The sequence below is a fragment of the Dermochelys coriacea genome, chromosome 5 (genome assembly GCF_009764565.3).
Source record: "Dermochelys coriacea isolate rDerCor1 chromosome 5, rDerCor1.pri.v4, whole genome shotgun sequence".
In the NCBI taxonomy this organism is placed as follows: domain Eukaryota; kingdom Metazoa; phylum Chordata; order Testudines; family Dermochelyidae; genus Dermochelys; species Dermochelys coriacea.
This window is the reverse complement of record NC_050072.1, coordinates 46,991,769-47,014,842: the sequence shown is the minus strand read 5'-3', so window position 1 is coordinate 47,014,842 and position 23,074 is coordinate 46,991,769. Positions and strand designations below refer to the sequence as shown.

The window sequence follows — 23,074 nt, the reverse complement described above, 5'->3', positions numbered from 1 at the left end:
GGGGTCAGACACCAGGTGCAGTGACTTCTGCCTCGGTGTAAGTTTTAGCTTTAGGTCCCTTGCTTGTGGTAGCGAAGATACTTCTGAATAGTGTGTCTCGCCAAGGCAATGGACACACTAAGCATTTCCATCACTGACTGGGACTGATTCCCAGCAAGCAAGGCATTGTTTTAAGCCCGGAGATCTGGGTATGCCCATCAGTAGCATTCCCCCAGGAGAAGGGAGTTAAAACTACACTATACTAAAGCGTGAATGGAAACTTGATGGTATCTGATAATTTAAAAGAATTTTTTAAAATAAAATAAATAGGGAAGAGGAGGGTAACTATAATCTAACTCTATTCTAACACCAAGTAACAGTAAGTCTAAGATATAACAAAGTGAGGAGGTGCTGCCATGGCTCCATCTGAGGCAAAGAGAGTTGAGAAGGAACTGGCGGCGGTTCGGTCACATACCGCTATGCAGCCACCAGAAGTGGCACAACATGGGGAGAGCGCATGTGTGACCAAAGGGGTCACTACTACTGAAATTCTCCGATCACAGGTGCAGGGATGCAGATTCACCTAAAGTTGAGCACCCAAAGCGATACTCCTCAAAGAAGAATTTATCATTATGTGAAAGAGTAAAAATGATCATCCTGCCATCTTTTACCTATTTTGGATACAAGATTTCAAACATAACATATCCCTGATAAAGTGACACGGTCAGTGTGGTAACATATTTTACTGAACCAATTTCTGTTGGTGGGAGACAAGCTTTTGAGCTTACACAGAGGTGTCCTTCAGGTCTTGAAGATGAGCTGTATGTAAGCTCAAAAGCTTTTCTCTCTCACCAACAGAAGTCAGTCCAATAAAAGATATTACACCATCCACCTTGTGTGTCTAATATCCTGGGAACCAATGTAGCTACAACAACACTGCACACAAGGTGCACAGGGAAAAGAAGATGGGGCCAAGAAAGCAGAGATGTGTTAATCAGGAAGGTGTCCTTATTTCATAGTGTAGTTCACCTCTTAAAAGAGACAGTGATCTAAGGCTCAATCTGGGATAGTGAGAAGATAAAAGAACCATCAGAATACACCTTCTCAAAAACTAGTATCAGAATTACTTAGGTGTGAGAGTTTTAGGCTAAGAAATTAACTACATGAATTAAAAAAAAATACAGCTATTAAAAAAAGGACCCCATGACCACTTGTTCTTTGCCTGTAAATAAAGGTACTTTTGAAAGAGTGGTTTTCCTCAGCCAGATTAGAAGAGCCTATGAATTGAAGGGAGTGGGGGGACAAAGGCAAATATGTTTTACTGGAGGGGTGGCCAATCTGTGGCTCCAGAGCCATATGCAGCTCTTCAGAAGTTAATATACGGCTCCTCGTACAGGCACCGACTCCGGGGCTGGAGCTACAGGCGCCAATTTTCCAATGTGCCAGGGGGTGCTCACTGCTCAACCCCAGCTCTGCCACAGGCACCACCCCATCCCCTGAGCCCCTGTGCCTTTCCTCCTCCCCCCCCAGAGCCTCCTGCACACCACGAAACAGCTGATGGGGAGGGAAGGGGAGGCCCTGCTGGTGGGTGGGAGGAGCTGGGGGGGAGCTGATGGGGGACTGCTGATGTATTACTGTGGCTCTTTGGCAATGTACATTGGTAAATTCTGGCTCTCTCTTAGGCTCAGGTTGGCCACCCCTGTTTTACTGTAATTGAGTTTGATAAAAATGACCTTTTTCTTAATATCAAGAAAATCTAGAAATCTACTAACTCAAATTTGTAAAATAGGTTTCCAGTTTATTAAAATGCAAATTTCTATTTAATTGTTTTTTAAAAATAACCTAGTTGGCCTGGAAAAGGCTTGAAGCAGCAGCAGATGTAGAGCTCCATTACACTAAGCCACTGGTAATTCCCCTTTTAATTGAGGAATAAATTGCACAGAACGTTACTTGACTCTCTAATCTTGGAGAGGTGTGAAGAAAAAGTTCTGGAAAGTGTTGGGATACATTATTTTCTCAGTGCAGAGAATCTGTTTTCTTTCATGTCAGCTTATTATTTCAGAGTATGGAACCGAGAGGTTTCAACCACTTATACCAAGCATTGTGTAGAAAGGGAGTGGAAAGGCTGAGGGAGGACAAAAGATGATAGACACCTACTTGACTTCCTCTTCATCTAACTGCTTCAGTATTTCACACTTTGGCAACCCCTGCAGTTGCTCCAGCTGAGGACCAATCAATTGGTACATGGCAGATCATTTCAGGAAGCAAAAGCAAAAGTTTTTTTTGTCCTTTCTGGAAAATGGTTTGCTGGCTAGGAGTTTTATGATAATCTGGGACTGTAGGTTTTCTTCTATGCCAACGGGGGAGACAGAGCTAGTGCAGGTTTCAGAGTAGCAGCCGTGTTAGTCTGTATTCGCAAAAAGAAAAGGAGTAGTTGTGGCATGAAGTGAGCTGTAGCTCACAAAAGCTTATGCTCAAATAAATTTGTTAGTCTCTAAGGTGCCACAAGTACTCTTTTTCTTAGAGCTAGTGCAGAGATTTAAGCGTGTAGATGCTATTCTTGAGAGGGTAGAAGCAAAATTCATTACTAGTGCCTTCCCTGAATCCAGTCACTGGCTAATTCAATTCTCCCTTTAAATTTTAGAATTAAATCATTTGTATTATAAACACAATTCTTGCCCTTTACTTTGATAACTTTTGTAAGGATGACTGGACAATGCAATCACTGCCCATAGAAAACTGTCAATCCACAGGCAGCATTTTCTACACAACAGCTCTCAAAATTTTACTTGAAAAGAATACAAATTGCCTTGGATGTAAACACTGTCACATGGGCAGACAACTGGCAGAAAAATCATAAATAAAAGGGAACCCATTTAGAAAGTGGTGCCAGTTCGGTTCTGACAAAACAAGTATTGGTCAACCACAAGGTTGGCTCAGCCTTGACAGTACTGGCTGCATACTGTCCTCATGACCTCTTTTTTGGGGAATTATCTGCCATCTTTAGGTTTTCAGGCAAAGGGAAACTGTTGCATGATATGGAGCAAGAGCCCTCACTCAGCCCAGCATATGATTTGGTTTAAAAAGTTAGCAGTCTGGTTAAAGAAAAGGCATTAGGATAAATTATGGAGATTTCCTTCAGTTTTGCAGAAGGCAGAAAATCAGGAAAAATAAATGTCTGTGCTAAAACTGGAGTCAGAACAGAACTAGCAGGTTTCCCATATAGATACAGTCAAGTCACTACCCATGCCTGAAAGGTCTGATAGAGCCTCTTTCTGCAGAGCAGAGGAATGGTGAGCCCAACTACAAGAGAATTTCCCTTCAGCAATCGTTAATATCAATTGTTGAATCTTCTTACTAAATGAGAGTTTCCATGTTAATGTATCCCAACTACTACACAATTATTTTAAATCCTCAGCATAGAGAGCATAGTCTAGAATACAAAAAGGTATTTATATCTTAGACAAAGTGAAAATAAAATTCTTTAAAAAACAGGAAAAAAGGAAGCCTTAGCGAGGATTACAATAATTTCTTATCAATAGGCTTTTTTCAAAAAGTACATTAGAAAAGAAACACAAAGCTGAAAGCAGCAAGTTTAATATCACCTGCATGTCAGGAGCATTATTCTACAGAGAAGACAGATACAAATACAGATTGCTAGACGTTAAAGGAGACTGATTTGTGCTCCTTAGTTAAACTCTCCAAATGCACAAATGAGTGTGTCAAACCCTTTATTCGCAACCTTGTAGTTCTAGTTGTCTAGATAAAAAGCCAGTAGAATTCAGATCATTAAACATCTGTTCTTAAGAAAACCCAAAGGATTTTGAAAGTAATCAGACTGGAATGAAACTAAAAGTTGAACCTAATCTTATTTGTGTCTGATTTATGAGGAGAGTCTGAAACTTCGTGTATTCAATCCAACATGAAATTTAAAAAAAAACAGAAAGAAATTAGATTAAAAACCATTACTTGAGCCATTAAAAACAGATAAGTAATATTACTTGGGAATACTCAACATTAAACAAACATTGATGTGTTCAGACCAATATCTTTCATGTTTGAAGTCCTGTTCCACATAATACAGCTTCAGTAACTAAAGGTATAGTTAATTCTAGTCTTCCACATTTTAATTTTCAGGAATCTGCTCCACTTTTAGTGGTGACTAGTGACAACAAAAGGATTTTGCCTAATCGTCGAGAAACATGAGAAAGACTCAAGCGCAAGACTATGAGGAGCAGAACTTGTTGGATAAAGGACAGGAACACCAGCTTCTCAAAGGGCTTGTCTCCTCATGAAAGATAATCTGGAATAACTGGAAATTAATCCACTAGTACACCCTCAAAGTGGATTAAACTAATCTGGAATAAGACATTCTTATTCCAGAAGAAGAGTATTCACACATGGCGTTAACCAGGAATAGCCTTTCAGAATAACTCCCTATGAAGACTAGCCCTGATTATTTATATTGCCTTATTTGCACATGGAGGAAACCTGCTCATTAGCAGCACTCTATGTATCTATAGCAAGTAGAATATAAATTCTGAGAAAAGGCCCTTAGATTCTGTAGTATTCATGCAGAAATTCTGTCGTAATTTCAGATAAATTAAAATGGAGGATTTTGGAATCTGGGGAGACATGGGAGGCAGTTGAGATTGTGGGACAAGTAGTTGGATATTTCTGCTAAAATGATGAGCTAGTAAATATTTAAAACTATTTACAACACTCCTTTAGGTTTCAGAGTTACTACCTCATGGAGAGGAACCCAAGAAGATCATACCTCAGAGCTAATTCATATTGTACATAGATTCAAATAGGTATTAATATGTAGGTTTACATACTCAATTCACATTTATTTCTGCAACCATAAGGCAGAGATTAAAAAAAAGTTAACGTGGCCACAGAACTATAGAATACACAAGATCTTCCCCATTAGTCCGCACTGGTGGCTAGGCTGGAGTGCAGAAGACTTATTATAAATCAGAATATAAGTACTGGGTAAAGGCCTTGATTTACTAATCATTACAATGGCTAGGTTGGGGGAAACCCAAATTTGTAGAAAATAAACAGTTACTAGCCTTTTCACAACTGTTGTTCTTCGAGATGTGTTGTTCCGTGTGCAAGCATAAAAGGCCCCAGCCCCCTCAGTTCCTTCCTGGCGGAAAGATTCCAATAGAGATGAAGGAGGGCAGATCGTGGAATGGACACGTACAACACACCTCGAAGAACAACAGTTACAGAAAAATTTGTAATAGTTTTTTCTCCTTGAATGATTGCATGTGTATATTCTACTGTAGGCCACTCAGAAGCCATCCCAACTGGAGATGGGTTCGGAGTCTATTTGAAGAAGAACTAGAGGACCACACGGCCAAATTCAGCATCGTCTCTAGATTACTGACAGATCACATAGTGAGAAGCAAACGTTTGACATACAACAAGGCTGACGCTTTCCTAGTGTCTAATATGGGCACAATAGCTAGAAAAGCAGCAGAGGTCACCTTTGAACCTAAGTTGAATGATCCAACAAGCTATCCAGTAGCTTCACATTAGCCAACTGGTAACACACAGTCAAATACAACTGGTTATCCTTTATATGGAAATGGGACTGCCCTTCATTCGGTCTGCAAATGCAATGAACAGTATGCAATGAGCATAAGATCTGAAAGGCTTAGTGCATTATAGATAAAATGCTAAAGCTCTGACAAATTGTGCAGTTTCTCCTCCCCTTTATTACCAAGAGGATTTGAGAAGGTTGGTAAGAAAACTGCTTGGTTAATATGAACAATGGAGACCACTTTCATAAGAAGATTTTGGTGAGGACGAAGGCAGATGTCTGTGTAGAAAACTGTATCTGGAGGATCTGATACTAGAGCCCTCAAATCTCCCACTCTCCTAATCGATGTAATGGCTACTGAAAATGCTGCCTTCATCAAAAGGTGCAACAGAGTGCAGGTTGCTCCAGGCTCAAGAGGGGGAGAGGCAGGGGGACACCAATCAGCTTTGTTAAGACTAGATTCAGGCTCTATGGTGAAATAGGGTTCTGTACCTGCGGAAACAGTCTGTCTAAACCCTTTAAAAAAAATTGTACAGCCATTGTGTTGGAAAAGAGAGAGGGGTTATCCCAGGTGTGTGAAATATAGCCGCTAGGCGTTCTCTGATCAAGCTGATCGCCAATCCTTGATGTTTCAGGGACAGAAGATAGTTCAGCACATAGTGAATAGAAGCAAGAACAGGGGCCCAGAGGAAAACCTTTTCCATTTAGCCAGGTAAGTAGTTCTAGATGATGGTTTCTGACTACTCAGCAACATATCCTGAACTTCTCTAGAGCAGGACTCCTCGGCCAAAGTTAACCTTGAAGCCTCTAGGGTGTCAGGTGAAGGGCTTGAAGACTGTAGTGGAGGAGGTAGGTGTGATTCTGTGAAATCAAGTGCATCTGAAGCAGGAGCAGGGATTGACTGAGAGGTCCAAGAGCTGGGGGGTGGGGGGGGAGCGGGGGGAAGTGTTGATGGGGCCATGCAGCAGTGATCAGTACAAGACGGGCTTTGTCCTGCTTGATTTGCACACAACTCTGGTCAGAAAAGGATTGGGAGGAAAAAAGTATACAGCAGACCCTGATCATAGCAGTAGAAAAGCATCCAATAATGAACCTGGACTGTGTCCGGCTCAGGAACAAAACTGGTGACATATTCTGTTGTCTTTTGTCGCTACGAGATCCACTTGAGGAGACCCTCAGAGCTGGAAAATGGATCTTGCTATGTCTGGGTGAAGGGACCACTGCTGGTGATGAACAAACAATCTGCTCAGGCAATCTAACAGTGTATTCTGAGCCCTTAGGATATGGCCTGCTTTCAGAAGTAGAGCTGCTGATGTAGAAGTCCCAAAATAGGATTGCTTCTCAGCAGAGTAGTGAGAACTACATCTCTTCCTATTTGTTTACATAGGACAAGGCCATTGTATTGTCGGTCAGCACCAACATGCCCCCTCCCCTGATGTAAGGAGGAACGCCATGCATGCTGATCAAATAGACAATACACAAACATCAGGGAGTTGTAAGCTGAGATTTTGATTAGACCAGAAAACTTGCATTTGCTGGGGTCCCAAGTGAGCCCTCCCACCTGGGTCTGAGGCATCCAAGACTAAGATAAGAGATTGTTGAAGTGGGGTGAAGGGAACTCCCTTTCAGACACTGGACAGATCTGTCCACCAATCTAGGGAGGATACGTTCCAATTTGGTACATGCACTAACCTGTCTACATGGTGCCTTTTTGGTGAATACACATCAGCCAACTGGCCTTGAAAGAGTCTGAAACTCAGCCTGGGGTTTTGTACTACAAAAATGCATCCTGCCATATGCCCCAGCTGCCTTAAACAGTTTCTCACTGTGGTGAGAGGATAAGCCTTGAAGTCCAGAATGAGATTTTGTATTACATGAAACCTTGCATATAGTAGTAAGGCCCTGGCCATTTTTGAGTCCAGGTCCATTCCAACAATTTCTGCTTTCTGAACTGCAAACAGGACTGACTCATCCGTGTTGATCAGCAGGCAGACTGCAATGAAGGTGGTTGAGATTATGTTTATGCTGGACAACATCTGTGTCCTGGACTTATCTCTTATCAGCCAGTCATTCAGGTAAGAGAAACATGGACCTCTGAAGAATGCTGCTACCACCACCGTACACTTTGTAAATACATACAGGACAGCTGAGACACCAAAGGAGAGCACTGTGAACGGATAATGGAGAACGCTGACAGTGAATCTCAAATTTTCTGTGGCTCTGATGAATCATCATCACATGGAAGCAAGCATGCTATAAATCAAGAGCAGCATACCAGTCCTCTGGCTCCACAGAAGGAATCACGGAGGCTAAAATGACCATCTGAAATGTCAATATTTTTAGGTACTTGTTTAACGCCTTAGATCTAAAAATAGGCCTGAGACATCTTTTTGCAGGTAGCATCAGGAATAAAACCCCTTTCCCCTGAACAAAAGAGGGACCTCCTTTATAGCTCCTACAAGGAGAACCAACTGTATCTCTTGCAGTAACTCTGCCTCATGAGAGAGATCTCTGAAGATTAACAGGGAATGCGGGTGGACATAAATTGGAGTGTATATCAAACTTCTACCACATTTAGAACCCACCCATCTGTTGTGATGTGGGCTCAAATATGACAGAAGTGAGACAGGTGGTTTGCAAAAATTAGGGAAGAAAAGGATGGTCCTCTTAGAACTGGCAGTCTGCTCTTGACCAAACCATCAAAATGAGCTCTTGGAGGATGCTACCTGCCTTGAAGAACAGGCAGCTACAGAAGTAGAGGGTGGTAGTGGGCATCTTTTGTAACTTCTGCTAGTTCTCCTTGGCAGGTCTTGGGCTTGCTAGGCAAATCCCTGAAAATTCAGTGACTGGTGATGATAGAATGCCTTTTATTTCACTGAAGGGATGTGAATGCCCAAGGGTTTCAGGGATATGCTAGATTCTTTGAGACTGTACAGAATCTTAAGTCCCCCCCCCCCCCCCCGAGAAGAGCGATGGCCCTTCAAATGGGAGATCCTGAACTGTTTGTTGTGCCTCTAGAGGGAGGCCAGAAGAGCATAACCAAGACATGAGCCTCAACATGATGGCAGAAACCATGCCAGGAGCTGCAGAATCTGCTTTGCCAAGACTTGCCTGCAGAGCTGTTCTGGCAACCAACCTGTCGTCCTTGATCAATGTCTGGAACTCCTGTTTTGCATCATCTGGGCACTTGTCCTTGAACTCTGAAACTGTATCCCATAAGGTGAAATCACAGTACCCCAGCAAAGCTTGCTAGTTTGCAATATGAAGCAACAACCCATCTGTGGAATAAAGCTTCTTCCCAAATAAGTCCAGCTTCTTGGCCTCTATTTTTTTGGGCTGATGTCTGGTAACCATCTCTCTCCTGGCTGCCAATGCTACGAGGAAGCCCTTAGGGTGACTAGAGTTACTTGAACGCCAGAGAGGTGACATCGTACCTCCTGTCCACTTTTTTTTTTTTTTTTGGCACAGTCAGAGGCAGGGAAGCTTGAGTCTGCCAAAGAACCTTTGTAGGCTCTAAAATAGTAGGGACAGCTATTCTAGCTGGGGCTGCAGATGCCAAAATGTCCACCAGCCTGTGAGATTTTTATGGGATCTCCTCCAAGTAATGTCCAAGACCATAGTCATCCTCCCTCAACAACTCCAGATGAGTCTTAAAATAATCAGGAGTTGGAGAAATAGGTTCCACTGCAATTGCCTCATCAGGGGATGAGAAAGAGGATGGCAATAGTATGAGGAGCTGGTCCAGTTCCTGATCCTGTCATGGATGCTTGTGAGAAAGGTCCCAACTATGCTTGGTGCTGGCCTTTGTATCGATGCTAGGATGTTTGTGGCGCTGATGCTCCTGATGGCCAGTAGATGAAGCCGGTTGTGGTGGATATGGGGACGCTCTTGATTGGAGGTGGGGGAAATCCCACAGGTTCCAAAAGGGTGCATGGCCCAAGGGTACTTTCAGTAAGCCCCTTGATTAAACTGAGGCTGAAATCAGGGTGGGCAGGTGCTTTACTCTTGATGGTGAGATCAGCTGGGCTAGGGCACATAGGATCCCACTTCAGGGTCTGAAGCAACAGTCTCTTCCTGAAATCATGGAAATGTGTTCTGGGGCATACTTTCGCCAAGTGCCCTCCTGAGTCTTTAGATGAGCTCGACCTCTTGGCTTCCTCTGAAGATCCTGGGACTAAGTCTTACCTACAGTACCCCTTCTTTGGTACCAGTGATGCCAATCTCTCTCTCGACGCCAGTAATGCTGGAAGTGATTACTGACTGACAGTGAGCTGCTCAGTACCTGGACCGAGATCAGTGGTTCAGATGGAGGATGTAGCACCAATTCCAGCAACAGATATTTCAATCTGGCTGCCCTGTCTTTTTTGGACCAGGGCTTAAAGTGCTTACAAATAGCACATTTGTCACTCGTGTGACTCTAAGGCAGTTGGGATGAGGATCACTGTTAGGCATTGCCTTCCCACAAGAGTGGCAGGGCTTGAAACCCAGAGAGTGTGGCCTGTCTCCAGTACCAAGTGGTTCCACACAAATTTATGATTTTTTTTTAAACTTACTATTACACTAACTACTGAACTACACCAGGGGTCAGCAACCTATGGCACGCATGCCAAACACGGCATGTGAGCCAATTTTTAATGGCACGCTGCTATCTGCCAGACCGGGGCACTAAAAATCCTGCCCGGCCCAGCCCGTTCTTTTCTGCTCCCTGCCCACCACTCTCTCCTTGCAAGGCAGGCTTTCCCCCTCCCCCTGCCTCTTCCCTCAGTGTTCTGGGTTCCTGCCCCTCCTTCTCTCCCTCCCTGCAGGTGATGGCCCTTGCTACAGAGGGGGAGAGGTAAAAACGGAGCTGCAGCATGCTCCGAGGACCTGCGGGGGTGGGGGGGAAATCAGGGCATAGCCCCTCCAGCCCCCTGCTGTGAGCCGATCAGGGCAGGGGGCTGTGAGCCGCTCAGGGCAGGGGGCTGTGAGCACCCCCACAATCCCAGCCCACACCTCCAGCCCTCTGCCCTGACCCCTGCACCCCTCACACCCCAGTCCCATGCCCTGACCCCTGCACCTCCCTCCACAATCCCAGCCCTGACTCTGGCACACCTCACACACCTCCAGCCCCGTGCCCTGACTCCTGCACCCCCTACACATACCCAGCTCCCCCAAACCCCATGCCCTGACTCTTGCACCCCCCACATCCCCCCCTGAGCATCAAACGGGAGCTCCTGCACACACACACCCCATTCCCACCTGCACCCCTCACACCAAATGAGAGCTGCCCAGGTAAGCGCTCCACACCCAAACCTCCTGCCCCAACCCTGAGCCCCCTCCCTCATTCTAGCTCCTGGCCAGACCCTGCACCCCAACCCCCAGCCTGCTCCTTCATCCCCAGCCCTGTTCTCAGCACACTCCCACCCTCATCTCAGTGCAGAGAGAGGAAGAGAATGGCTAGAACCCGGGAGAAGGTAGGTTCCTACTCTACGTGGACAGGGCTGAGAGTCCAGACCAGCAGCGGGCTGAGCGGGGCTGGCAGCCGGAACCCTGTCTGGCAGGAGCCGGCGGACGGAACCCCAGACTGACAGTGGGCTGAGCCCCGCTCAGCCCACTGACAGTCTGGGGTTCTGGTTGCCAGCCCCTTGCCAGCCGGGGTCCCGGCCGCAGGCCCCACTCAGCCCGCAGCCGGCCTAGGTGAACGGAACCCCAGGCCAGCAACGGGCTGAGCGGGCCGGCAGCGTAACATCAGCATTTTAATTTAATTTTAAATGAAGCTTCTTAAACATTTTGAAAACCTTGTTTACATAAGACAATAGTTTAGTTAGTTATAGTAATAGTTTTATATATATATATATATATATATAACAGAGAGAGACCTTCTAAAAAACGTTAAAATGTATTATTGGCACACGAAACCTTAAATTAAAGTGAATAAATGAAGACTCGGCACACCACTTCTGAAAGGTTGCGACCCCTGAATTACACTAACTATACAGGACTACAATGAGCACTGTTTAAATGCTTGACTAAAGACTTGCGGAAACAAGGAAAGGGAGCTCGAACAACTGTCACAGGCAATAGGAAGGAACTGAGTGGTGTGAGGGGCAGCTTGACCCTTTATGACTGTGCACAAGGCAGCAGAGGGCACTTATGCCTCCCGAATGGGGACCACTAAGTGAAAACTCTTCGACAACTGTACACTAGAGTGCACAGACACTTACAGTGTAATGATCATGGGCAACCACTCAAAGAACTACTATAGTTTTTAATTCCTTTAAAAAAAAAAAAAAAAAAGCACAGGAGTCCATTGTGCTGTTTTGCTAGAATGGACAAGATTTTTTGTGGCATTTTGCAAAGATTTCATTTGTAGTTTACACTTGATAAACTAATTCCGAGTTGTAACATTTTCCTGCCTAATGATAATCTTAAACTCATATAAATCTTGGGGGAATCAGAAGTGTAGGACTGAAAGGGACCTCAATAGGTCATCTAGTCCAGACCCCTACACCCAAGGTAGGAAAACTCAATCAATTAAAAAAAAAATTAGTATGAAATCTGCTTTTGGAAAAAGCTATTAGGCAAACATATTTTGGCTTAGGATATGGTGACTTGGATGCTTGAAGCATAAAAATTATACAAGCCTTCCTTTATTTCATAGTATTTTCTCAGTTTTCCCTCTTGGTTTATCACATTTTTCTGGCAGTATGATTTGGGTCAGGAACAATTCTTTATTTAAACTGGTGGAAAATCTTCAAACTCTAACCTGCATCTGTATTTTCTTGAGAAAAAAAGAATATAGCAAAATATGATGATAAAAACAAAACCATCTTTAAAGGAGTAGATAGAATTTCAATTTTTTTTCCCCAAAGGGGACTGGGGATGGATGAAGATATGGAGCTTTTCACTTCTGAAACAGTGTGTCAATTCACAGCCCATTCAGGTAAGGAGTGAGCTAGAACTGTTAATATATTATGCCTTTTGGGGACCCTATGTGAAGTGAGTTGAGGACATCAGCCTAATTAGTTAGTAGATGGATGTCCATATCACTAAAGGTGTTACAACTAATATCCCTGCATGTACGCAGTGAAGAGGACAAGGGTTGATAATTCATAGCTGAGGTATGCTGATTGAGCCCATTAGGAGGTAGTTTGCAGTGCCATTGCTTAGGATGTACCAATGGCATATAAACAAGGACTTCAGGCCCAGAACCTTGGCTGAGGTGCACTGCGTGCAAAGTGGCCCTTTGTGCTCCCATAATCCTGGGGCAACACTTCACGGATCTAGTGCCCGGCTGCAGGACAGCAATCTGAAGGCTACTGTAATTTACACCAGCTGCCAACAACCCCAAAGGGTTGCTACTGGAGCTACGGATAACAAGGCTTCAGAGGAAGCCCCAAACCATACTTCCTCCACCAGCAGCCAAAAGAAGGATGACAGGAAACACTAAGGAGGCACACAATCCCCTAAATATTGTTCCCTACAGGGGGAGATCCTACAGGCTCCAGATCCACCATGTTTATATCCATTTGATGCTGGTGGGTTGGTGCAAAGTGATGGAGCACAGCCCAGGATTAGCGTCTCAGTCTCCTGATCTGTCAATTCAGCATTTCTTCAGGCACTCATGTGCATTATTAGATAATCTGTGTTTCATTGCAAAGTCACAGCTAAAATATTTACTAGCAAATGGCTTTACTAGTAAGTGGCTTTCCTCTATTCCAGTTTCTCCCTTAAAAAATTAGTGATAATTATTATATTATATTACCCGATCAGAGTTCCCAGAACTGGATTTCCTACCCCAGTTAATATACTATAGACTAGCTAAAACATTGGTTTTACTTCACACAACTTTATCTAGTATCTAAACTATATCTGTAATGCTATTCTACCATCACAAAGATACAGAAGCTTATGTATAAATATTAAAGACAGAGCTAAATTCTCAAATTTATCATAGTTAAATAGTTAATTCCAATTCTTAATAACGATAACTAAATAGAATTTTCTCAAAGTCTTTTTAAATATGTAAATCCCATCCCACATATATTCTGGAACAAGTTTTCCACTACTAGAAGTATGTTGAAATTAAGGGACTAGTGGAACAAGCAAGCACACTCAGCTCAGCATCCTAGTCTTTCAGAACTTAAAAATTCCTTGCACTCTGGAAATTGTCAGAGCAGCAAGTATATACCAAAAAAGAACACTAAAGCAGCTGTGTGAAGATGTCATCTGAGGAATCAAATTGCAGCCATTTTCATAGTGTACCAAGACCCTTAAAAGTTATGTCTACACAGCTTCTGGGTGCAAGTCTTGCAGCCTTGATCAAAAGGCCCGTCTTATTTGGGCTCATCATACTAATGAGTGAAAAAGAGCAACATGGATTTTAGGGCTTGGGCTGGAGCTCAGGTTCTGAAACCCTGGAGGCAGAGTGGGCTTCAGAGCTCAATCCCCATCATCAAAGCAATGTCTCCACAGTATTTTTAGCACGCTAGCCTAAGTTCCTCAAGCACAAGTCTGTTGACCCAGGCTGCAAGACTCGCTCCCAGAAGCTGTGCAGACATACCCACAGAGCGAATGGAGGCAATCCATTTAAAAACTGTTGTCACTGGTTCCTCAGAAGACATCCTCAAAGTACTGCTTTACCATTCTCTTTACTGCAAGAGCTTCAAAAGGCTATTGTCAATTATGACAATTTCCTAAGAGTAGGAGAGGAAATTCCTTGATGCTCTCTAATAATCTGATGAATTGGGACACTGAGCATCGGGATTGCATTCACTAGTTCCAATTAGTGTCAATGAATCTTTAAAGAAATTATTCTCATTTCTATTTCAGTAGAGCCTAAAAACCACAATCAGTGATCAGAGGCAGCGAGATTATACTTCTGTAAGGAGGTATGAGTAAATGGTGCAATACCCTCCAAATTCTAAATATTTCTTTTAAATAACCTGGAAAGGAGAAAAACCACACAGAGTTGGGCTTGTGCCATTTATGATTAATAAAGGCAGTGAGAAGGGAGATTTTGTTGGTTTTTAAATTTTTTTTCTGCTAGTTTTTTGTTACATTATACACTCAAGGTCTCATTTATTCTTCCATTTGTCCAGGAAGACAAAGGATAACTGGAGAACTGTTATTTTAGAACACCAGAGACAATGCAAGTGAAGCCTGATTAAGACTGAAAGTGATTTTAATTCAGACTGTTTAAAGGTTGAGGGGTTTTGTGTGTGTGAATATCTATTGAAAAAAAAGCAAACAACTAAAATGCTTGGGAGAAAAAAAAAAAAACTGTTAACAATTCAACACATTCAGTTAGAAGCTGAGAAAGATCAGTCCATATTGACTATCCCAGGGACTCCCAAAAAAACCCAAACTCTGTATTACTTTAGAAATAATAGGAAAAGCAAGCAGAAAAAATTCCACATTTTAAAACAAAACAAATCAGCCGGCCTTAATTCATAGGACCAAAAAAAAAAAAAAAAGGGGGGGGGGGGAGCCCTTAATTCATAGGCCAACATAGCTATCACCACTTGGTTAGGTGGTTTATTATGTCGACGGCAGACTTCTCTTCCGTCAGCGTAGAGAGGCTACACAAGTGATCTGACAGTGGCGCAGCTGCATTGGTACAGTGTACACATGCCATTGGTTTACCTAAATTATTCAGAAAGCAGAAGGTAAGAAAACCCTCCTCAGGCTCCATCCTGAGCATTCCTGCAAGGTATGGAGCACCTTCAACTCAAAGATGAGGAGGCTCATCATTTCACATGAACACTCAGTACCCTGCAGGATTGAGCTCCTTATGAGTCAACAGTTCTGGAAAGAGCAACATATTTAAAAAACGCAAAGAATTGTGTACATTTGTATACTGCCCTTTTTATATTTAAGATAACTTTTAGTATAATGTTGCTATCAGCGGAGCTTGGAAAAAGCTGTGAGAGATTCTTTCATTAAGAGTCACTTTCAAAATTTCCTTTATAAGTTATAATGCTTTAAATATATTTTTAAAATATTTTAGAACTTACCTGCTTTTTAATTCCATAATCATCACTTGCTTCTGCTTTCATTCTTTCAATTTTTTCTTCTTGCTGTTTTGCTTCTTTTTCATACATAACTTTCTCTTTTGCCAACCTGAAAAATCAAATGATTTTGTTTATACACTAATAAAGATTAGGCTATATAATTGGAAAATGACATCATACCCAACAAAAATAAAAATACAGTAGCCCTTCAAGAGGCTGCTGTCTAGTTTTATAAAAGTTAAATTCTTGACCTTTTAACTAAGGATCTAAAAACACAAGTGGATAACAGGAAGTACATCTATTTTACTTCTGGTTTTATATTAATCATCATGGATTATTTCAACCAATATTCACTTAAAAAGACATTCTGCTATTCTGTTTCAAATATCAGACAAACAAAACGAAGTAGTAAATTCCTAGCTGTCACATGCTTTACTGAGAGGAGAAACACTTGTGGTCTGCAATGAGGGATTCCAAGTCACAAATGACAACTGCTCAGATTCAAGTCACATGGCTTTTGAGCACAGATATGTTACACAAGGCAAAGAGTAATAAGCTATGTTTGCATCTCAAAGATCACACCTTTTCAGAACAGCCCAAGAAACAATTTTAAAAAATGATTACTAACCTGTTCTGTAATTATCGTTCTTTGAGATGCATTGTATATCCATTCCTCTTTAGGTATATGCACACAGTGCACCAGAGTCGGAAATTTTCCCCCTAGCAGTATCTGTTGGGTGGGCATATTCACCCTTTGCTGACGGTACAAAAGGGTGCAACCTGACTTCGCTCAGTTCCTTCTTACCCGAGACACTCCTATATAGAGGGGAAGGAGGATGGTCAGAGAATGGACATGTGCAATACATCTCCAAGAACAACAGTTACAGAACAAGTTAGTAACAGTTTTTTCTTCGAATGATTGAACATGTCCATTCCACTTCAGGTGACTCACAACCAGTTCAAACCAGAGGCGGGTCTACCTGAACAAGATCTGAAGGACTTCTTGTCCAAACCTGACATTATCTCTGGAATGCTGAGAGATGTCATGAAGAGTTGTAAATGTATGAACCAATGACCAAGCTGCAGCCCTACAACCGTCTGTTATTGGCTCTTGAGCTAAAAAAAGGTGCAGAAGTTGCTTGAGATCTTGCCAAGTGCGCTACCATCCTGCTTGGCAGGGTTATGTTGGCAATGTCATAGCACATACCTATGCAGGAAGAAATCCATGACAAGCTCCTCTGTGTTGAGACTGTAAGGCCCTTCATCCTGTTTGCAACTGCTACGAAAAGCTGGTGACTACCTAAACCAGTGGTCCCCAAGCTTTTTACCTTGTGCCCCCCCCTTACCCGTCTGTCCCATCCCCCTGAGAGCTGGGCTGTGGCTCCGGGGGGGGGGGGGGGGAACCACAGCCAGGGCTGCTAGCTAGGGTCCGTGGCATGGGGTCAACAGCCAGGGTCAAGACCGGAGCTGGGTAGCGACCCCTGCGGGGGCTGGACCAGGCCCCAGTCATGCTCTCCCCACCCCAAACATCTTCTGTATCCCCTGGAGGGGCATACCTCACAGTTTGGGGACCTCTGATCTCAACAATCTGGTTCTGTCCAAGTAAAAAGCTCATGCCCTTTTGACATTCAAGGCATGGAGTCTCTCCATCCTTTTGAGAATGGGGTTTAGGAAAGAAAATCAATAAGTATATTCCTTAGTTGAGGTGGAATTCTGACACTACTTTAGTCACAAATTTCAGATGTGGACAAAGTAAACTTTGTCCTTATAAAAGATTGCATAAGGAGGCCTCTACCAGAGCAAGGATGTGGGTCTCTGGATCACCATAGGACCACAGCTGGATATCAGGAGTAGGATCCTCTGGAGGAAGGTGAGTGATGCCTTCTATCCCTGGAGCAAGGGGCATAGGAACAGACCTTAGAGCAGTCGTTCTCAACCTATTTACCACCGTGCGCCTCATCTAATACCACCTGTATGACCTTGAGGATGTCACATGGGCCACAGCTCCGTGCCGATTGGGCCACAGATTGAAAACCACTGCCTCAGAGGAAGAATCAGTGTCACCCTACCAGAGATGCACTGTACCATAAGGTGTTGAGGTTCGATGGAGTGATTCTAGAGAGGTCAGTACCAGTGACAATATACTGGTTTTGCCTCCGGAAGGCACCAGGCGAGGATGCAGTAGACAGTCTGAAGTCTGCCACGGAGCTGAGGGTTTGACCTTACTTGTAGGTATGTCGACAAAGTCTGAGAATCAATCAGTACTGGACAACTTGTCTCCTATGCTGCTGGAGAATCTGGTACCAAGAGACTTAACAGGTCTTGCACTGCAACATATGCCTCTGGCGTCATCAGTACCAAAAGGTTCTCCTGCTGCCGCCGCACTCAGTGAGTCAGTACCACTGAGAGTGTAGGCCTCAATGATACAGGCACTGGTGCTAGAGTCAAAAACCCTGAGTGAGACAAAGTCAGTACCATGGAGCACCTCTTCCCAGAGGATACTCTGCCCTGCTCTCCAGTTTGCTTGGCAGTACACAGTACTGGGGACCTCAATCTTTTGGAAGAGGTTGGCTCCTTTGAGGCATGCTGTCTGTGCTTCTTCCTTGCTACTGGAAAAGTGGAAATGCTGCAATGTTCCGATGTGCCCTAACTGGCGTAGAAGTACTTGGTGCCCGCCCTGAGTGGGACAGTTCAGACAGTGGACACAAGGTGGCCTCATGAGAAGGAGACAAAGCCTCACCTTCCTATCCTTTTTGATCCAGGATTTGAAATATCTACAGATTTGACGGTGGTCCTAGATGTGACCCTCATGCGGCATTTGGAATGACAGCTACTTGCTGGCATAGACTTGCAGCAGATGAAAAGCTTAAAGCCAGGAGGCTGAGCATGCCTCAGTACTGAGGGTCAGTAGTCAGAACAAGCACAAACTGACAATCTAAGCAAAACTAAACAAAATAACTAAAGGTCTAACTAACTATTGAGGCGTACACTAACTATATTATATATATTACATAGTTTCTTGGGAAAGACAGAACACTTACAAAGCAAGCCAACACACACCGACTACCGATCATGGGCAGTCAGAGGGAACTGAGGAGAATTGGGGGCCAACATTTATACCACTGCACAGCAGCATGAGGCAGCTGAGGACAGGTACCACTAAGAGGAAAAAAGTCTCCTACTTTGATGCACTGGGCATGCCCACACCTGAAGCAGAATGGACATGTTCAATTACTCAAAGAACTATAATTCTCATTTTAATGTAGATAATACTTGGACATTGTAATCACCTCCACTATTTAGATTAGGAGTTCAGACTCAGATAGCATGAGCCATATATTAATACAGAGATGTCTTGCACAGGACCTGCCTTCCTTGCACAATTGTGCAACCTTCTCCCTTCCCTGTGGTAATTCCAGCAATGCCTTATATGGAAAAGTAAATTAAGAAAGTATCTTATATTTTATCCTCTTTTAATGCAATTTGGTAGGTGCAAAGGAGCAGGAGGAGCAAGCCTGTATGACCAGCCAATTCTTCAGTTCAAGAATCTCTTCTAGATCATAGTTACATTTCACACCACAGTACAGAAGCGAGTAGATGCAACTTCACCACAAATTATTATTACAAAGTCAACTTCCTAAGCACAGCATCTCTATGGTATCAAGGTTCTTAAAATGTTTGCTCCAAAGGGTCTTTTGCAAACTCAGAATCCCGGAACTAGTATGCATCATTGTAAGTAGCAGATTCATAATTTTACCTTTAACTAGCATCAGCATATTGGAAATTTTCTTAAAATCTGCTTTTGCAAAGGGGAAGAGACTCATTTTTAGCCTTAACACGGACCCAGATCTGGAAACTGGATGCTCTTTGATATAATCCTCCTTTTCCAGAAAACTATTAAGATCACCTCAAGTAAATTCAAGTCTAACAACTATAGCACTGAAGATTACAGTTTAATAGAATTCCTTTTAGTTTGCAATATGTTCTCTACAAAACAAAACAAAACAGTGTGCCGCCAAAAATTATGTACCACAAACTCCCATTAGCACCAGTAAATAAAGTAAAAGCTTGACTTTTCTGGCTGGCTAGCTGGCTGATCAAAGCTGGCTATTATTGAGCAAATTCAGACACCAACTGCTCAGGTTTACTGTACGATTCTATTATGATGACCAAAGAAGAGAAGGATTTGTATGGATACTAGAGATTTGAACAACACGTATTAGAGCTTTTTCTGGTATAGAAAACTTCATTAAAACCCACGCCGTTAGCCAATATTAATGTACTGACCAAAGTTTCCTTATAGACTTCACCTCTATTACTTTCTCAAAATAGTGACTGCTAAAAATAATGTTAGGGGAAAGATGAAAGGTGGTAAACTGAATGGCCTGATAGGGTCACAATGTTCCCTCTAATTTTTGACAGGCCATGTGCACAAAAAATTTATTCTGTGCAAATTATTGTGCTTCTGTGCAAATTTTTGTGCATGTTGTGTTTCGCCATGTGCGCAGGGGTTAGGATCTGTGTGTGCGTGCACATGCGCACAGCTTAGAGGGAACAGTGGTCAAATATACTTTGGAGTAGCAGTAAGCCTTTCTAAAGGCCAGTTCTGGACCTGGCATCAGCATGAAAAAGTACGATTTTATAAAGAACTGGATAACTTTACGATCAGGATGGAATGGTTTAGGCAAGGCAAAACATATTCTTTTGTTTGTTAAGTTCCCCCAAAAAGTTAATTTTTCAAACAGAGATAGGTGACTTTTGAATTACTGTACCCATATTCTTTTTAAATATTATATCAAACAACCTATAAATCTTATTAAAATGAAACATCAAAGCATTATTCTTATAATTAAACTCAACTGCATCATTTTAGAATTTGTTTGTATTAGCTAAAAAAAGCTACCTTAAGCTTGTTATATATGAAAACATAAGTGACAAACAACTAATGTTTATATTCATAAAGCAACTCTAGGATCAGTGACTTTACAAACTATAGCCATACAGGCCCTCTCTTGGGAAATAAAAATGTTTCTTTCTCCAATCACATAAGCACAACAGTGTTGGTTTAACACAATTGAAAAACCCCTGGAAGCTCACTAAGGTGCAAGCTAAACACATCAGAAGCAGGGTTTGCTGGCCATGTTGTAGGTAAAGCTCCTCCCTAGGAAATAAAAATAAGTTTAAAAACACCACATCCATTTTGGAACTTGCTTACAAGTTTATATGTCACCAATATTAAAACAGTGGTTTAAAACTGTGATAAACATTACTGCCTTATTATAAAAGGTAGAAGAAAGACCGGACTTACATTTTTCAGAATTTACACATTTCTGAACAGACTATTCAGTGTGATTAAAGTATTTATAAGTTGCAGCTATTACGGCTGGCAAGTACTTTGTGCCTTATTTACCCTATCTCATGAACTGTGATTAGAAGATAAGCATCCCCAAGTATAAGGCTGATGAAAGCATATTTACATATAATGAATGTTTGTACAATTACAGTATACTATGCCAAAATACCAAAAAAAAATTACTGTATTAAGTATACACAGTCTGCACTTTTGAAAATAACCACCATTCAACCACCACTCCTTACGACCAAAGAGACAGGACCATACATTCTAGCCCAGCTTAAGAAAAGGACATCAGCAAAATAAATATAGCAAGAGACATTTTCAAGCTTAGATGCTCATGATGTTAGCTCCTAAATCTACATGTAGACACCTATTTCTGCTTAAGAGCTAAACGTGGATTTAGAAGAGGAACTTTAAGCACTCAGCTTTGAAAAAAGTGGCCAAAATATTTTAACCATAACCACTGTTGGTAACTCCTTAGATTACAATATTAAAACTGAAACAGCGACAATTTTTCATGACCGATATTAACCTTCTGCATTCCACTCACCTTGATTACCAAAGTTAGACTAGCAATTTCACTTTCCGCTGCTCATGCACATTACTGATATTTGCATTCACACCACTGAAAAGTTCTGATTTCAAACATTTCTCTTAATGGATTGTTCTACAGTATCATTAAGCCATTTTTATTTATATATGTAAACTTTCCTATTTTTTCCCCTCTTAACCCCATTTTTTAAAGGGAGGAGCATACCCTAATTTATCAGCATTTTCTCAAAACAAAACAAAAATATTTGGTAATGACACACAAAAGTAGTCAAAACTAAATACTATGCTTTGGTGACCTCTAACTAAAAACGTCAGCAGAACCAATTGCTAACAAAATTATTGCCCTGATAATGCTCCCCCTTCCTCCCTGCACTTCCTGTCTCTGCAAGTTTCATCCACTTCAAAGAGGATAGAATGGCAATTATGATAGAGCCTTCTGCACATGTACCCATGTAGAGACAAAATAAAAAGTGTTTAGGAGTATGGGGGGGGGAGGAAGGGGGAGAATCACATCCTATCTTGCTGCAACAACAACAAGAACAAGAACAAAAAGCCACACCCACACTGAAGTTATTTACAGATTAGACAATACAATTCTGAAAAAACTTCAGATATGTTTTCCTTGACAGACAGTATATATGACATAAAATATAAGTCACAGTAAATTAAAAGGGTTGATGTAGTAAATGAGACAATCCAGAATTAATAGGGGGGAAAAAACCTCTTTAGATTACATTTTTCTTATAACAATGCACAGTTAATGTTTTTGTTCTGCATTATAAATAGTTCTCAAACATATTGGATTGTTTCAGAATAGTAAAATTAATATATTGTACTTTTTAAGTCCAGTGTTCATACTTAAGCTACACGAACTATGTGACACTTAATATCATAATGACATTACGAATAGTATGATACCTTTGTAAATAAGTTTAAAATTTACTATCACACAAATATATAGCATGCAACATGCTATATAGAACTGTGAATTTGACAAAAGGTGGACTATGATAGTTCTATGGCCAATATTTTTAAACCTGCGTGCCTAAAGTTAGGGATCTAAATTTCTATTTATGGAACTTAATAAAAAGTAGCCTGATTTTAAGAGGTACAGAACAGCCACATTTTGCATTTCAGTCAATAGGAGACACAGGTGCTCAGCACCATTTAAAAAAATATACTTCAGGCACCCCAGTTTGAAAGTTTTGGCCTACATCACAGTATATACCCTCTCAAAGATACATTAAAACTATAGTACCTTTTGTATTCTGTGGAACTGCAGCTATTTTCCTTTTCATTTATACAACTAAACATGTCAGATATTCTGGCAACTTCACTTCTAAACAACAATTCATACATTTATTTATATTACCTCTTGTACAAGCAAGGCACTCAAACTGCTGCACAAATAATTTAAAATATCACAGAAAAGATATAAAATATTTAAAGAGCTAGAAGAATGTGGGACAGCTAGGAACACTAACACCAAGCTAGGAAATTCAATTTAAACAGATTCTAGAGTTTAAACCCCCCCCCCCACCAGTAACAGCTAAACAACAAATAATTTGGAAACTAGAGAGAATGAGACTGACTAGAAGTTATGTATTGTTGTCAGAGTCAATATACATATTTTAATTTTAGTAA

At 41.9% G+C, this 23,074-nt stretch overlaps 1 protein-coding gene across 3 annotated transcripts in view; it reads right to left on the bottom strand.

Moving 5' to 3' along the window:
* The window catches only part of TBCA (tubulin folding cofactor A), a 65,417-nt gene that overhangs the window by 15,808 nt on the left and 26,535 nt on the right, over positions 1 to 23,074 (bottom strand). For 2 of the 3 annotated variants that reach the window (XM_038403465.2, XM_038403466.2), the window contains exon 2: positions 15,526 to 15,631. In XM_038403465.2, coding sequence (XP_038259393.1) covers positions 15,526 to 15,631 — 106 coding nt within the window. Of the gene's footprint in view, positions 1 to 5,054; positions 5,132 to 15,525; positions 15,632 to 23,074 lie in introns of all 3 variants that reach the window. The other variant, XM_043514823.1, reaches the window with a different exon arrangement.